An 18213-nucleotide genomic window follows, 5' to 3' on the forward strand; every position below is an offset into this window, starting at 1 on the left:
CATTGTTTGTACAGTTGTATTAACTCCTTAAAAGAAATACAGTTTGTCGTCATAAAACATGATGAAAAAGAGAAGAGTAGAAAGGATTGGTTAGTAACCATTTTGCAAAGTAATTTGTCTATAATTCCATGCTGACACAAATATTGTGGTGTGCATTTTTCAATGTGAACTACAAAAAAATGAAAAAGCGTAAGTCTTAATTAGCAAAACAAAGCAATGTTTTATTATCCGCTTTTTTTTTTGTTTGCACAATGAATGCAAAAGAATACAGAAAGAAACAGATAAGTTAGAAGGAAATTCCAATCAGATATTGAATATAATACTTAATTTTATTCTTTCCATAAAAAGCTGGGAAGTGGAGGTGCCCCTAAAGTTTTAGTCACTTTCACTGTCTCTGAAAGATTAAGAAAATGAATAACATAACCAGCTTACATATGTATATTTTAAACATTCATTATAGATACAAAACGGAATACAACACTAGCTTAAAACAACATAAACCTCACTGGTTTTAATGTTAGTAATAAAAAGGCAGAATTCTAATATAAAAAGTAAAACTGGAGGAAAGTATTTGTTTGTTTTTTTCCTCAAAGGTGCAACCAACAACCAACGTATTTTTGCAACTGAGATTCCAGTTGTACATAGGACTGAGAGATGTATTCTCCTACTTGAGGAGCAAAACCTTTAAAGGAAACCACACATGCATAAATAGTAGACAGTACCCCTTAAAGAGATGATATTTATAAGAAAGTAATAGTATACCTTAAATGAACGCTAGGAGAGGTGCAACACACATTTTCTACTTTCAGAGCTTTAAAAGTAAGATGGTTTGATTTCTTTTTTTCCTTCACAGATTATTTCCAAAATTACCTTACATTTAAATTAGTTTATTCTTAGGAAATGGCAACGTATGTATTCTAAACAAGCATTGCAAGATAGCTGTATGAATTTTTTTTGAGAAACCCTCATTGTGGATGTTATAGTTATACGGAACTCAAGACTTCTTAAACAGAGCCAGTGTTATAACCCATGGAATACACTTGCAATACTCTGTTTCGGTAACAGAGATACACCTACGAGGATCCAACTGCATAACCAAGGACTAACGATGTCAGGCTGTCCATCCCTGTGAATGTGAACAAACTCCATCTTTTAATGGGATCATGCTTATGAATAAAGGACTTTCAGTCTCAAGCCCAAACCTGTTGATAATAATTAATGTGAGGAAAGTTAGCATGAATGCCTTTACCTCCAAAATTACATCTAATAGTAACTATACCCTTAATGGCCAATTAACAAAAAAAATACGTACATAGCTCTAAGATTAAACAAAATTTAGAGAATATGCTGTTACAAAATATATTCTGGCATATTTCCTAAGAAGCAATTCGAACAGTCATTTATGCAGAGTTATTTACAGGGGACTCAGAGTATCAGTTTTAAGTAAAACATTATATTGGTTTGAATTTGATAAAATATTGGTGAATACAAGTTTGTGACAACAAGGAACTTTGGGTTTTAGTAAACTTAATGTTCTACGCAATCATTAAATGAATCTAAATCATATAAAAAAAACCAAACCTGTCTGAACTGGATAATCTGAATCTTTTAATGCATTCCATTGTACTCGTAGTTCAGATCAACAACTCAGTGGTACATAGACGCTGTGAAACAAGTTACCACTTAAATCTTTCAGATACAACAAGCACAGATTAACTGAGTCTGACTGTACCTAATCTATACTAACAGATGGTTTGTTCTTACTTCAATACTATCTTTTTCATAAGCACATATACAAATGTGCTAAAACAAAAGGCAGCAATTATAAATATTTACTAGAATGACCAGAACTGGCATTTGAGCATAAGCCATCCTGTCAGTTGTTTTTGAAGCCGTATCTTCACTAATTCATCTTCTGGTTTTAGTAGTCTTCTATTAACTCGGAGTGTTACAGATCATCTGGAAGCTTCACACTGGGATGGGAAAGGAATGTCTGTTCAATGCAGTCTGGAGATAAAGAGAGAGTTGTACTTCAGTTCATCGCAGTGATTCATCAGAAGCAGCGTTGCTGACTGACATTAAACTGAGAAGCAACAACGCAGCAGCCCTTTGCCCGTCATGTCAAGACAGCACAAAAATGAAAAAGAAAGCTTACTATTATTTTGTTATGATTTCAAAGAACACCTGAGAGTATTTTCTAACTGTACAGGCAACATTTGTTGTTTATTAAAACTAATACCCACTGACGAGGAAATTATCTGTCTATGCAAGAACAAGGACATTTAAGTGTGACAGCAATTAATCTGAACTTCTTGTTTCAATACTTAAGATATTTCAAAAAACATATTTATGTGTCCAGCTCTCTAATGGACCTTATCAGCCCCTACAACTCGGTGATGAAAGGAAAAATTCAAAACCACTGAACTCAGATAGGAAAACTCATTAACTCCAGTTAAGGCTGAATTAAATACCGTTTTGTCCCAAAGCAGGATTTTAGTTTCATCAGAACAAAGATTCCCAGACCACATTATCATACACTCTCATTATTCCCTTCAAGCTACAGTTTTCAAATACTAATTAATCTTTAAAATTATTTTTTAAATATTGTTTTTACACTTTACTGTACTGACAGCTAACAGGTATTTTCAGTCTCATCTCTACAAATTTCAGCATTTCTGAATAGGTTTCCATATTACTAAGAAAAAGAGAGACATGTAATTACTGTAAAAAGAAAATGCTGCCAAATAGATGCCAATTTGGGTTGGTTACTAGAAGCCAACATAGGCATTAGTTATTTAACTTGCAGCATAATTTTAACAAAAAAATAGCACATTACAAAGAAATATTATGTTACTGTTCTATTAACAGATTTCTTCCATGATCAAGAACTATGTAGTATAGCACCAATATTTATTAGCCCGTTTTAAACGAATATCACTGTCTTATATAATAGGAACCATTTTTTGTAGGCAAATACTGTCTCAGTTTTTTTCAGGCTTCAATAATGTGTTGTTGGTTACTTCATACTGGTCCTATGACTAACCTTTATTATAGCAAACATAGCTTCTCAGTTAAGCCAAAATACAGTATTTATGCTTTTTAAGTAAGCTGCAGAGTAATGAAAGTGCCACAGTATTTATTTCTAGGCTTAGATTTATCTCACCGTGCAGTTTAAGTAAAAAAAAGTTAATTGTAAATGGGGACCCATGATTTAAGTTACACAGTGAAGTCTAATAGATCCACCTAATGGATAAAAAGTATATTAAAAGAGAGTGGATATGTGCCAGACTGATTAGTCAGCTACCTGAAGGATATACACAGCACATTGTTGCATACAGAATAATCATACTCATACATGACTGTCTTAATCCAGTCATGTAAAGAGAGACAACATTCCTCTATTGTTCGCGTGTTCAGACCCATGTCAATCGGGTTTAATATGTGGGCAGCTTAGTGCTTCCTAACATGCTCCCAACAGGTTGACTGCTAAAGCCAGGTTTCTAATACAAAGTACAGTATCCTGACAGGGAGTAGATATTGCTTCTTGCTTAGGAAAGACAACAGGTTCCTCTTCATTTTTTTTTACTAACACTAGTTAGGGAGGACTGGAGGCAATAAGGATGCACTATTTACCTTCAATTTCATGACTTCAAGAGACTTCAGATATAAGTCCATGTAGAAGATGTACAAAATTCAGGATAGATGTTTAAAAATCACGTGACTTCTGTTTTGTGACAGAAGTTTGATTATTTATCTCTAAGTATTTAATTCTTCTCAGTTTTCCTGGGAGAGATAACCTTATCACTAAAAATTGCTTACCTTCAGTACAAGAAAAAAAATCTTGTTCTGTGAGCAGCTGCCATGCTTTCAGACATATTTCTGACTTTAAGATAATTAACAAAGCCCCGAAAGAACAGGAGGAGTCCTGAAAGTGTAGAAAATGCACAAAATGAAGTATATCAACCCAAGCAGACACTATCCCACATTATTTTTATTAACATATTTTTTAGAAATCTAGATTGTATTAAAGACATCAATGTCTTTATGCATCATTCACAAATTCAAAATGAAGGTCTACTGCGTTTGTCTTGTGACATTAGGATGCAGCCTTATGGACGGCTTTTTAGAAATGTTACGTTCATTCTGGGTTCAAGTATCAGTTGCTAAAGACTGCATGAAACAACTTAAAAAGAAAAACATAAAGAATATATGCTCCCCATTCTTTTCAAGTAGAATTCTTAAAATTAGTTATCAGTGTGTTAAAAGACTATTCAGAGCACAAAACATACCTTTATAAATGCATAAGAGAAATATATTTCAAGTCAAAAGAGGAAAAAAAAAAAAAGGCACAGACCGATCTAGCAACAAGCCTATAATAAAATATAACAGATTATGGCTTGAGATTTAACCATCTAGGAAAATGAACCAGTTGAAGAGCAGGAAGGAAACAGATTCAAAGAAAACTACTCAACATGTGTTATGATTACTTTTTTTTTGGTCAACTCCACATTTCAAATTATTTTAAGTATTTAAATTTGACTCCATTTGAAAGAATATTTTATCTCTTTTAAGAGGAACAAGAGATACAGAACAGTCACACAGAAGCTACAATTGCAACAGTGGAAATCACTATCATGTTACCAATTCACTGGGCATCTGACCAAACAAACCCAGAAAAAGATATTATTGCATAGTGGACACAGCTCTTTGGTTTATTTTCCTCTGCTAAGTAAACTTCAACAGATTAATCCATTTATCAGTCAGATCAGGGAGAATACAAGAGAGAAGAAACAATCTGCCCAAAGAGTTGAAGGGTTGAAATCCAAATTCCACATCCAGTGGAGAGAAACACAAGACTAGAGAACAACTATCCTGATTTAATGAATACATAGGTACCTTGAAGATATATGCTTATGTGTATATACATATACACGTATGTATTAAGATTCCAAAGGTTCAAACGAAAATCTAAACTGAAGCGTAAACAGTTTAGCAAAGATTTTATCATTTTCATCATCTTCTACCCTAATAGACAATCTCCATGGTTACATTGATATTTTGCTATGTGACGCAGTTTTACCACCTGCTCTCCATGTTGAGACTACTTATTTTTTATCCTACGCTCGTTTCTTCTCTAAGTGCTTTTTACTTGTAAATTTTCATTTTATTTACTTTCTGCCTTTTTTTAAAAAACAAAACGAAACGAAAACCTCCTTAGGATACACATACAAAAAAAAAACAAACAGAGAATGCTCTGCTAACCACTGGAACTTTGACCTAAGCCAGACACGTTTCTGTGATTAAGGTGAATTCTGCAAGGAGATGAAAGTACTAAGGTCTGGATCAAAAGCCTACTACAAAAGCTGCTACCCAGACGTTCCCAGAGATGATGGTCCCATGTTCAACTGAAAAGCAGCTGAAACAGCAAAAGGTGGGCAGGCAGCTCTCAAGGTGCCTTTCTGAAAGCATACTTTCTGCATTACACATGTTGGAAAACCAGTCCAAGTTCAACCCATATTTTATATTTCTCTGTTTAGGGAAGAAAAATAAAATAAAACCAAAACACTTTCCACTGTGTTCCTCAAAAAGAAATATTGGCTAACATTTAAATTTAAAAATTTGAATTGTCTTTCTCCAATTTATTCACTGTACATGACAGCTCCTTGGAAGTAGACTTCACTTTTCCATGAAGCATGAGTAGATTTTTCCAGATGTTGAAAGAAGGGAGCAGAAGCAGCTGGGTGAGCACCAGAAGAGAGAAGATGGCAAAAGGTGTGCTCAGGTATGTTCAAAGAATTATGCAAATGGAAGAATCCAACTTGGTTCTTTCACTTCTGAAGAGATGGGGGACATGCTCTCTCGCATGCTCTAATGGGAGAGTTATCCAGAACAATGAAATACAGATCTGCTTGGCATCGCTCCCAAGACTCGATAACGGCTCCTCCACATCCTGCTCAGTAGCTCTGTTGGGTTAAATCCTTCTATGGTGTTCTAGCAATCTCAGTATATCCATGTTATCAGTTGGTGTATTTCATGCAAAAAGTTCATAAGACAAGGGAGCGTTGATGGCTGGATGCCAAACTTCTGAACAAGCACTGCAGAAGATTAGTAAGAAAAGAACTACAAGTGCACAGCTTTTTCCATAGACATAGTGGGGGAAAATGTTAGGGGAAGAACATGCTATTTTCATCCAAGAGAAAAAAAGTGTCAAACCTCAACCTCAGGCACCACAAGAGTTTCTTTTTTAATAAAGATTTATCTGGAGATGTCTGTACCTGTAAAGAGTCATTTTTACTTCCTACTTGAAAACAATCACCTCCAACAGAATATGAAAGCATTCAAGGGACTGGTGCTGTGATGTGCTCTGCAGTTTCCATGTATCTCAAGTGCACAACAGTAAAACAAGTCGAATATTATTAACAAGTCTGATGAATGTCCTCAAACCGTATCAAAAGGCAGATATGAGAAAATTTTAGGTAACATTTATTTCTTGCAAGATAAACAGCAACTCACAAACAGGATCTCGGTGTTTTTATCTTTTTTTAAATGTACCCAACATTTCATTCTCACATTTGCTGTTTAGCCATTTGAGTCAATTGACTCAAAGGGAAGAGTGCCACCTACTGAACCAGCAATAGTCTACTATAGTTCCAGAGAGAGAAAATGGATAGTAGCGTTCATTTCTGTAAAATAAAATAATTCCAGATTCCAGATTCAAATTACAGAATCCACAGTAGGAAAAAAAGGTATAGTGGCTGGTGTTTGGCATGTCCTAACTAAAAACAGACAGAAGAGCAGAATTTGATGTGCATAAGATTTTGAACATGGGCAGAACAATCTCTCAAGAGAAAGCTGAGATCATGGGAGCGCTGTGATCAGAAAGCATGAAGCTGTTCCCTTGTCTGACTGAGAAGCTACTGATGCAGTGTGCATTTCAAAGGACTAGAAAAAGGGCATTTTATGAACTTATGCACAAGACAGCAGGCTCCACCTTCTCAGGATCAGTCACATTTCTTAAAATCTAATGCTTGACATACATGTTTATAGAGGTAAGTAAGTACCAGATATCACTCACTTTTCAATAAGTTCTCTACATAATGCTGTGGAGTTTCATTACACAGTTCTGCACTCCTAGATAAGTAGAAGCAGCTTAAAAAGCAGAAACTAAAAGACTCAGGTATGCATATAATTACATATGTAGAGCAAAGCTTTTTGAGCTGAAGGTTATTTGAATAGTCCGCAGTTCACACAATAACACCACTATGGTAACCAATAACCTCGCGAATACTACGGAAATAAAAACAACACAAAAATATCAGCAGCTAAAGAAAAACACATAGCTAAACATGTTACAGAACTCTCATTTATGTGATTCATGTTTAAGTACTTCCACATCAAAACAGAAACGTTTTCAATTGCCACTTACCAAGTACAAGAAATATCCACCAAAGCCAGTACTGTCCATTGAAATATCCAGTAAAATAATCTGAAAACTGAAATTCATACAAGAGACTTAGCTACAGTAAGAGAGATGACTAAAACACATTCAATATACTATGTGAATACAGAAAGCATAGAGGAAAAGGTAAATTTAAATAAAAGTACTACTTTCAACTAAAATGCAAACCTGGTATTTGTGCAGCAGTTTAATATACAAATAACACTTCCAGCATCAGTCTGTGGCAAAGTTATTTTAAAACCTCTAAAAAAAAAAAAATGTGTGTGTGTGCATACATATAAAATTATACACATCAAAAAAACCCTTGTACCACTTGCCAGAATCCTCTGACATCTTCTGTTATAATGAGTCCCCACTTGCCGATTTTCCTTTTTTCCCCCCAATGCCTGCCATCCCAAACACATTACAGCAGCCTGCTGCTTTAGATATTAACACCAAAAGCCACATTAGTTTAATCTTATCAGACAGGGATGTTCTGCTGACCCCTCAAAAGAAGAGCTTTTGACCTTCTGTATACCCCCTACTGTTAATCGCTGCCAAGAATACCAGCCCCATAAAGACCCCCAACTCATTAAAGTCTTTTCATTTTCAAACCAGCATTCAGTTCCCAGCAGTGAGCTGAACGCAACTAAATGAACCTTGAAGTGGTATTTCAACTGTTCCTGTTAGTGACCATGGTAGACTGTTTTGTCCTCCCTGTGATGTGGGAGGCAGCTGGAGGGCAGCGTGCGATGGTGTTGGAGACAGGTATCTGTGCCTTTACCAGACTCCAGACTGCATGCTTCACTGATAAAAAGGCTAATCAAATGTCTCCAAAATGCGCATCACAAGTAGGAACAGGGAGATGGGTGAAAAGTTGCCAGAAAGAATAAAATAACCTGCTCGGTGGCTCTGCACACTTCTCATACACCTCCCGTCCTACTGCGAGGCAGTTTGTTTACTGCATCCTGCCCCGGTGCTTATTATTCGTCATTTCAGTAGTAGCAACCAAGAAATCACCTAATTCAGGCACATAATTCAGTTTACTCTTAAAAAAAAGAAGAAGAGAGGATACTGTGCCACATATGCTACCAGATAAAAATCCAAAACATTTAAAGAACCATAGATATAATAGCTGCTTTTTTTCTTCGAGTAACTGTGCACTGAAATCCACATGTTTTCTCCAGAATAAAGCCAGACCACATAAATTCTTTAAAGGTTTAATCCTGTACTGTATTCATTTTTATGAGCAATCCAAGAAAAAAAAATATAAAAAAATCAAGAATTGCAAGGTTGAACTGAAAAATTGGTTCTTACATTATTCCTATATAAATACTAGCTTTTCTATGATTCAGTGGGGTAAGCATTTCATATTTTGACATGTCATTAAAATATCAAATGAATACTCAAGAAGTTCCCAGGAAATTCACAACATTACTAATCCCAGCTCTCTTGAGAGTCAGCATTTTCAATTCTCTAAACATATATACCAATCCACCTTTTAAAAAGTTACAGTTGCATTTAACTGGGAAGATTTACTAAAACCAGCAATCAAATACTGGCCTATGCGCACTACTCTCACACTTTCTTTAGGCAGAAGAATTCATAGCTGCAGAACTTCCCCCACAGCAAAATCATGCTTTTGTTCTTTTATTTTTCTTTTTCCTCGCAGTAAAAACTGTTATAGAGAGAGCATATGGGAACTAGGATTGTTTAGACACTATAAAAGTTTTGTAACTACTGACCCTGAGTGAGAAAGGGCAGCACAAGCCTTCTGAAGAGCTTGAAACAAAGGAACAGAACAATTTTGCACACACAGGCGTACTTGCGTGTCACCATGAAAACAAAACTGGCGATATAACACCTTACGAGCTTTCGGTTGTTGTCTCTATAAAGGGAGACAACACAAGATGACCATCTTCACTACGAAGCAAAAAGAGCCCTGAGGTCTTGGAATTGGTCAGCTCCAATATTTTAAAGTTAGTAAAAGATTACATACAGAAATTTAAATAGAGTCTAGAACACAGTAATTCTTCACTGAAATTTGGCATATATTGATTTTTTTATTCGTTATGAGCACATTTTCAAGCAGAGAGGAATAATAACACTGACACAATGAGCAATTCTACCCTCTATTCAGTACGCCTCAAGGGAAGCTGAAGGTATTCCCTATGCACGCATAGTTGAAAAAATGATGTCTTCTCCCTGCCTTGAGACAAATTCCATCCCAGATCCTGAATTCCAACTAAGAATCACATCTAGTCCAGTAGAATTCCCCTGCCCCGGCAAAGCAAAGAAAAACCCACCCTCAGCTGTAAGAAGAATGAAGAGCACGCCCAGGAAGGACCATGCAATCTCTCCTCTCTACAATCCCTGTATTATTGTGCCAAGACCAAGTCAAGTTAAAGTTACTAGCACACACACATAACAAATTCAGAGCTGACAGGGCATAAAAGTTAACTAAGTTACCCAAGATCTCTCTCGTCGTTAGATAGGGTGAAATTTTCAATGTTGTGTCTCTCAGTCGTGCAGAATTCAAGTTCAGAAAGAATCATTACATTTCATCCAGTATCCACTCAGCTAAGTAACTTTCACTTGGCTAACATACCTTTCTGAAAAGCACCTAGTCTTGCAGTTAAAACATCAAGAAATTCAGCATCTGAGATGGTAAAAATGTGACTAATTTCATATTCAATTTTGACTTGTTCAGTACATATCTTACAGAGAATAAAAGAATCAAACACAAGGGAAAAAGGTTTTCTAATTTATTTTTCCCCCCAGCCAACAGACTGAGCTATTTACAAACCTTTCATATAGGACACTATAATACCAGTGACATTCTAGGTACCAGTTCCATTTCTTCTTTATGTTTTAAAATATTTGTGCAAAAAATGAGTCATCTGCATTTATTCAGTGGAAAGACTAACATAAAATGCTATGTCAGACAAAAATAGATTAAGCTTCATCCTTTGTAAGCATATATATAGCAAGTAAATTCTCAACTAAAGTAGAAGTTAGAGAAAATTCTAGGCACTTTGTTAAATACGGGAATTTACTATACTAATTTTTAATTCCATTATTATATATCCTTGAATGAAATGTTATGGTTTGGTTCTACAAATAGTGTCTGTACAGTGTGAATCAAAAAAAAAAAACATACCCGTACAATAAGAATCCATTTGATCAGGGAGAGACCAAATCCACAGATTGCACCATACCTCCCAGCTATGGTATTTGTTATACAGAAGGATAAACAAAATCCAATCCAGTTGAAAATAAACGCCACTATAAAATAAAAGAAACAGTAGCTTCTGTTAATCTGTATAGCTAAGCAAACAGACTTAACATTAATTTCACTTTTAAAGTAATAAGGCCATGCTTACACAGTTAGTAATTCCCTTCCGGTAATTCAGGCTTTCAGAGATCGACTTTGAACCCAGACATTCCCCCTGGTACAGTTACTTAATAACAAAGCAAATGGTAAACTGGTTGGAACCTACTACTTTAAACAAGAGAAAATTCCAGCATAAAGGAAAGCATTACATTGCGACAGAAATCTAACCAGAGGACACTAGACATGAAGGGTAAATGTAAACAAAGGACTATAATGTACAAGATGTGGATTAAAACAAAGAAAAGACCTTGCTAAACTTCAATAACCAAAATATAGTTATATGCACACATACATGCATGTATCAAGGCTGCATATTCAGCTTTATCCAGTTTGGATCAAACACAATGAAAGTATCTGCTCTTGCTCTGTAAACAGAGTATAGAAATGAAGATAAATTGAGAAGCTGATGTTTCATTGGTTACTGTTTTCAGGCGTAAGATATAAGAAGCCTTGGAAGCTTTACATAGAAGCTTAAGAAATGGAGAAACAAAAAGGACATTGAGCTTAACTACCACTGTAACTTCAGTTAGCACTTCTACAGAACTTCCAGTGGTTTTACAATTGAAAGTTTCATATCTATGTATGTACTTGGCAATCAACGGCATCATCTGTACTGACTCCAGTTTGGGTACATCAGGTCAACGTGAGGGAATCCCCAAGTCGGTGATGTCCCAGCTATGGGAGTGAGGGCAACTAAAAAGAAAACCACCAAAGAGAAGAGCTGGGGCAGCTGGTAGAAGACAATGATATGGGAGTTCTGGAGAGGACAAGACAGCGGAAATTTGAAAACATGAGTGAAGCCCACAATAAACACATAAACCACTGAAGAGGCAAGCAGGAACGGAAGGGGGGCAGAGGGGAATAAAATCCCTGCACGCAAATCCTTAATGTATTAAATCCTCAAACTTATGGAGAAAACAAACAAACAAAACCCTACCTCAAATTCAGACAATAAATCACCACAGAAAAAAAGTCTGTCTTTTCAGTAAATATTTGAACACTTTAGAGTAAAACATTAGAAGACTATTGACCAATTTTCTTTTCCTTAAACAGAAGTCAATTTGGGAGGATTATCTATAAATAATCACTTTTTTTTTTGTAACTTAAAACCTTGTTACAACTCCTCCAACAATCCACACGAAGACACAATGACTCGCCCACAACAGCAAAATTAAAGTCATCAGTCAAACTGCAGTGGGACTCCACGAACTGTAAAGAAACTGAAGTTTCAAGAGAAGTTTTGGAAGACTTTCCATCAACACAGTCATTTTGCACAAGTGAGAAAACATCTTGCTTGAGACAGAGCCAGAGGTAACACACGGTGGCAATGAGAAAGCTTACTTTAACACCAATTACTAGTCTTTTTGGGGGAAAAAAAACAAAACCACGACCTAATTAATAAAAAACAAACAAACAACAAAAAAGAAAACTAACAAACAAAACCCAGCAAATAAATAAACAAAAAAAACCAGCATACAACCCACAAGAAACAACTTCGAATAAATGCTGACCCAATTTGGTATATGCAGAGAAGAATGAAAAAAGAGCATTTCTATTACATAAGAACTACGCAACAACATTGTGACCCTAGTGTTTACCTATCTTCCCAAAACACGGGAAAAGCATTTATATTAGCAAGCTTGGATATGTTGTTTTGAAAACAGGATTTCTCTTATTTTAAGCGAACTCTTCCAATTCCCCCAAACTTTTCTGAGTAACAGATTTCAGAAGGTAGTTCTTCAATGCATTCCTGCTCCTGTCTCAGCATAACAGTTTATTGCTCTCTCCATTTCTCCCCACTATTCAAGCCACAAAGGGTGATTGTGGCTCCCAAGATAGGCACGCTAAAGAGGACAGAAGATAGACATGTTTCTAATAGATTATGTGGACTAGAAGAATTCTCAGAATGCTTATAATTTTTATTTATATATAAATAAGGATCTCTATAACATGTGAATTAATTTGTATATGCATTATAAAAACTAAATTTCCCAATCGTAAATACAAGCGGAGGGAAAAATTAGTTCTTATCAAAGTTGAACACAGTAACAATTTTACCCTCCTTTCAATTTGACCTACAGGAACATTAAAAATAGGCTCTACAGTCACTGGATGAGTATTGGGTGGATATTTAACATCAGGTTGTTTGCTCAACTCCTGAAAGCACAGGCATCATCAGCATGTTCCAGTGTTGTGCACAATAGCTTTTTCGCTTTAACCAGTGTGCTGTTCCATCAGGTTATTTAAGCAGACAATACAAGGGGGAAAGAAAAGGCATAAACCACATCAAAGCTATAAACTACGCAAATTCACACATCCAAATAAAAGTGAACTATATACAGAAGAAAAATCTCACTATTTAAGTTTCTTCAGTATAATGAGGAATGTACTAACTCCACCTCTGTAAAACCTGGGCAACATGTTAGAGAGATCCTCCCAACATTGCCTTGGTGTTGCATCATTTTTATAAAGTTAAGATGGGTAACAACAATGTCTAAGTGTTTTCAATATTTCCCATTGCTTCTCTCTGACCTCCTCAGTGTCCTGGTGGTACTTCTAGACTTCTATTCATTGTCTCATCCTGGTTACAAAATACACTATTTCCTTTCAGAAACACATCTCCAGCTTCTGAGTTGACTTTAACAAATGAGGTTTTTATCTACATTCTGATTGTTCTTCTCTACATCAAGATTAGCCTCATCTGCCTTTCTGTACCTTTTTCCACTATGATTTCCATGTATAACCTCTGCCAGTCAGGCAAGCTGTCTGAGCTTTGCAGCCTACACTGCATGTGGTTAGAGTTATTAATGTTATTTTCTGTATAATTCCTAATTATTGCAACACAAGCTGTCCATAATTTTCATCCCTATATTGCCACAGCACAAGTTTTTCCACTAAGCTGAGAGAGAAAATAAAATTATGAGGGGAGATACTAGTAAAAGAGTATTTTCTCTAGATGTATTTACTTCCTTCTGTTTCTACTAGAGACAACTAAGTCATTGTGTGAGCTCCTGGCTTCAACAAACGCAATCCTCCACTTCTTGTCAGCATCCATCCAGTCACTTCGTGAAATGTAAACGACATTTCTCAGCAGTTAAGGAGATGACTACGTCCTTCATACTGCTTCAGCTTCCCATGACATTCTCATACAACGTTCCTGATCTGGCACTCATACACACTATCAGAAAGAAGAAAGCCATTCCTAAACATGAGACCAAGTCTAACAAGCTGCTACAACTACATCATGAATTTAATTTTTAAAAAAGGCATTAATTTATGTTTGCCCATCCTCTTCACGCAGACAGGGTCTGTGTTCATCTTCTCCCACTGCACAACTCATCACCCTGCAGCAAGAATTGTTCCCTGTGCCAGAGATTGCCAGCTTCTGGATTCATACTTGAACCCAACTTTCAGTTATTGTCCTCTTTCCTTTAAAAAATGCCAGACATTCACATGAAACTGACACTGACTGCACCAGCATCATGATTTCAGTCTTTCTTCTCTACTTTAACAGCATACAGACAAGTGGGACTGACAAATCTAAGATTTTGGGGTTTTATACATTCCTGAAGTGACAACAAGAGAAGAAAGGAAGTCTATATTAATGTAATTCACATAAGAAGCATATAATAATTAAAGTTTTTTCCTCATGACAACAAAACTCCTAAGGAAAAACAAGTAAGTTGCTTTTTGGGAGAAAAAGGATTGGACTAAAGGTCTTTTTTAATACAAAATTCTTCTTGATATCCAATATAATGCTAACAACAACTATGTTTCACTTTTATTTCTCTTTACGGTTTGCAATGAGATAACCTTAGCTGAAATAGAAAGCACAGGATGTTCTACATGTTGTAAAAGTCTTAGAATCTGACATAGAAAATAAGGCTATCCATCAGCCACTTCTAGACCCAAAGCTCTCTTCTGAGGGGCAGTGGTCAGCATAGGATCTTTCATATCAAAAACCGAACTATGAAATCAAACATCTTTTGTCTATCAGCAATTCTGAAGAAGCTGTAGTAAAATGAGTTGGTTTGGTTTTGACAGACAAGCTTGTATCCATTGCCATTCTTCATTTTCCAGTAACTATAGCAGCAAGGAAAAGATGATGTATGAAGCTGCACTTGGGGATCAACAATTTATTAATCCATGCTTGCTTTTTGTTAGTGTTCATTAAGCTGCAAAGCAATGACACCTTTCATTCTAGTGCCACAATTTACAGTAAACAAAGGAAACTTAGTTTTTCAAGTTATTAAGCAATCCTGTGCAATGTTTTTTTCATACATACTGCAATACATCAGAAGATGCAACAATAATGATAAGCGCACTAGAACTAATCTGCTTTTTCCTCAATTGTTATTGCACTTCACTTGCTGATCTGTTTTACTTAGCTTCCCAAAGCTACACATTAATCACTTGTCTTAAGTTTATATTCAGTATTATTGAAAAGAAGCCAGGAAAACTGGTGTGAAGACCTATGTTGGTTCCAAATTTTAACCATGGCTCAAGCTTGTGGTAAGATTATAATGGAAACTATACACACAAAAAGCAGCCATGCTCAGTTACATCCTTTATTCTTCAATGTGTTTGTCCAATGACTTATTACTTTAATATACAGTAAACACCAAAGAGCTTAATGTTTCATTCCTGGCCTAGGTTTACTAAGCATACTGTAATAAATAATACTATCCAGATTTTCATGCATGACTAGAATTATTCTTCCCATTTTCGCATAGAATTTATACCACCCGTAAACTAGGACACATTTTTGCTCCTTCCTGAAGGGCTCACCTCAAGTCTGACGATGATCACTAGAAGCATTTGCTATCAACTTCAATAGACAATTTTACTTTTTTTTCTACTCAGTGATGAATGCTCAAAACCTTCCCTAGGCAATTTATTTCTACTGATTCATTGCCCTTGTTGGCAAATTTTTCTTAATGCCCATCTGGAAGCTTCCTCATTCCAATTATTCAGTATTACATCCAACATGTATGGAGAAACCATATAAATCAAATTCTTTCTGCATACAGAAAGAAGTCAGGTGATAGTGTATGAAGGTCAGCCAGGCTTCTCTGATAATCAGAGGGAAACAAGCGCTCTCAAAACAGTTCCTTTATTTCCTTCCAACATTAACAATTTCAGTCAGATGACTTCCCCTCAGTTTCTCTCGCATGCCGAAGAGAAACCCGTGTAAGATTCGTGATCTGGACGTACATGAGTCAGGTTTCTTGAATTCACACAGTGGAATCCTCCCAGCAGAAAATTCAGACTGTGCTCACCCCTCCTCAGAAAGCGCACAAGCAAGGGCTGTGCTGCAACTCCACCTTCCAACTTCTGCCCGCGTGAAACCCGTAAATATATTACCTAGCTTGAATGCAGTTTACCAACTGTTTGAAGCATCTAGTAGCTTTGATAATTGTATGAATGTTAATATACAAAATTTTGGTATGGCTATTATCTGTTACATAAAACATCTGGGACAATATATGCATTTACATTTTTCTACATTATGAGATTTTATTGGTGTGAGTTGTACACAGTGTTTATATTGCCCAGGTGTTGTTCAAAATGAACAAATCAGAACTTTATACAAGAACTTTCAGTTTGGCTGTACAACTGAACACTTTTCTCCATTTCTTCCTCCTTATTTACTCATATGTGAGGTTCAAATTAATATTCATTTTTCCTTGGTTGTAGGGACAACCCAAAACTCCCTTCCATGGTTTCAAAGAATCCAGACAAATTCTGCAATTCTTTCTGGGGCTGCTTGATATTTCTAAGGTACTCCATAAATATAAGAGATAACCATATAAGCCTCTCATTAATGCCCAGATTGCTGAGAATAAGCCAATCAGACATGACTCAAAAGACTTCATTAGGCACGAAAACCAAGTCATTCGGTTTATGACAGTTACTTGCACTATCACCATTACAGCTGTGTTCAAAATGGAAAGAAACAGCTCAGAAATTCCTCCTTTTTGCTATGCATTAAAAAAAACCCCCAAAACCAAAAAAACCTCTGAGAAACTCACCTATTAACAACCTCTTCTGGCATTCTAGGAAGTTTATGCTATGTATACTATGTATACTATGATGTATAAGGCACAACTGACTTAAAAATACATAACAGAAAAAAATATATTAAGTGGTCTGGTAGCAAAATTTGTTGCATTTCACATTCATAGCAAAATGAATATATTCACTAATACATTCATTTACCTCAAACTCAGAAAGAGACAAACACCAGCTCTGACCTTTAGAGAGCAGATTCTTGGCTCATCAGCATAGTCACAGATTTCAAGAGCAACAAAAATTTTTAAAATATAGGATTTTGCCACCTATTAGAAATAAAATATATTGTTCTCTAAATTTGTTCCACTAACTTTCTGAATCAAACGCTAAAGCAAAAAAACCAGCTGTTCACGCAAAGGACTTTTATTCTGTTGACGATGTTGTCTCATTCTATTTAGTTATGCTACACAGAACAGGACTTTACAACTTAGACAGGAAACAGGTTTGTAACTTGGATGCACCAAGCTCTTAAAGCTAGCAAGAAATCCAAACAGATCTGGCCACCAGATGGCCTCAAGGCAGCAATTTCATGCAACTTGAGCAGCTACCACTAGATGGTATTACAGCTACGTATCACTAGTTGATTACGCAGGTAAGCTCAGTAAAAAGTTTGCTTTATTATTCCTCGGTTGAGTAAGATGAAATTTAAAAAGCTAAGTTCACTGTTTTTTTATGAAAAGAAAAGTCTTCCTACCAAGGCTGTGCATAACAGCCACGGGAGGAGGTGGGAGAGCACACCTGGAACAAGCCACCCTTTCCATGCTCCTCTCATTAGAACACAATTCCCGACACTGTTCTGCATTTTAACTAAGTGAGGGAACTTATTCAAGGCTCTCTGTGATCTGCGTTTAAACATATCCCACCTTGAAAACAAAACCCAAAAGACAGCCATACTGTAAATTTCATTTTAATCCCTGCTCTCTTAAATCTACATACATCATTTTTTATGGAGACTTTTATCTACTCATTAGAGTGACAGGAATCTACAACCCACTATTTACAATCTACCATTATTAAGCTCATTTTTCATTTAGCTCTCCAATTTCCTTGAGAAAAACTACTGAAAAATAATATTACAGATCTATAAATGCTATGAGCTTTTGTGAGCTACTCATCCTATGAACAGAAGCAACAAACAAACCTCATCGATTTCCATATGTAACCAGTATCTGTAACAGCCAACACAGAGCCCGATTAAGCACACATTTGCACAAATATCTTGCAATGTGCAAGCACTCATTTTACGCATTTCATTCATAGGTGAGCAAAGTTGGCAGTAACAGTCTCAGAACTATCAAGAAAAAATATA

General features: G+C 36.0%; 1 protein-coding gene across 2 annotated transcripts in view; it reads right to left on the reverse strand.

The window, feature by feature from the left end:
* Nucleotides 1-209: 209 nt before the first annotated feature.
* NDFIP2 (Nedd4 family interacting protein 2) overlaps nucleotides 210-18213 on the reverse strand; it is a 46556-nt gene continuing 28552 nt past the window's right edge. The window contains exons 5-8 of one of the 2 annotated variants that reach the window (XM_080361799.1): nucleotides 10605-10723; nucleotides 7427-7493; nucleotides 3820-3925; nucleotides 210-2007 (exon numbers count right to left, since the gene is read on the reverse strand). In XM_080361799.1, the coding sequence (XP_080217925.1) occupies nucleotides 3822-3925; nucleotides 7427-7493; nucleotides 10605-10723 (290 nt within the window). In that variant the 3' untranslated portion in view covers nucleotides 210-2007; nucleotides 3820-3821. Of the gene's footprint in view, nucleotides 2008-3819; nucleotides 3926-7426; nucleotides 7494-10598; nucleotides 10724-18213 lie in introns of both variants that reach the window. The other variant, XM_080361798.1, reaches the window with a different exon arrangement.

Source organism: Nesoenas mayeri (genome assembly GCF_963082525.1).
Source record: "Nesoenas mayeri genome assembly, chromosome: 1".
Classification (NCBI taxonomy): domain Eukaryota; kingdom Metazoa; phylum Chordata; class Aves; order Columbiformes; family Columbidae; genus Nesoenas; species Nesoenas mayeri.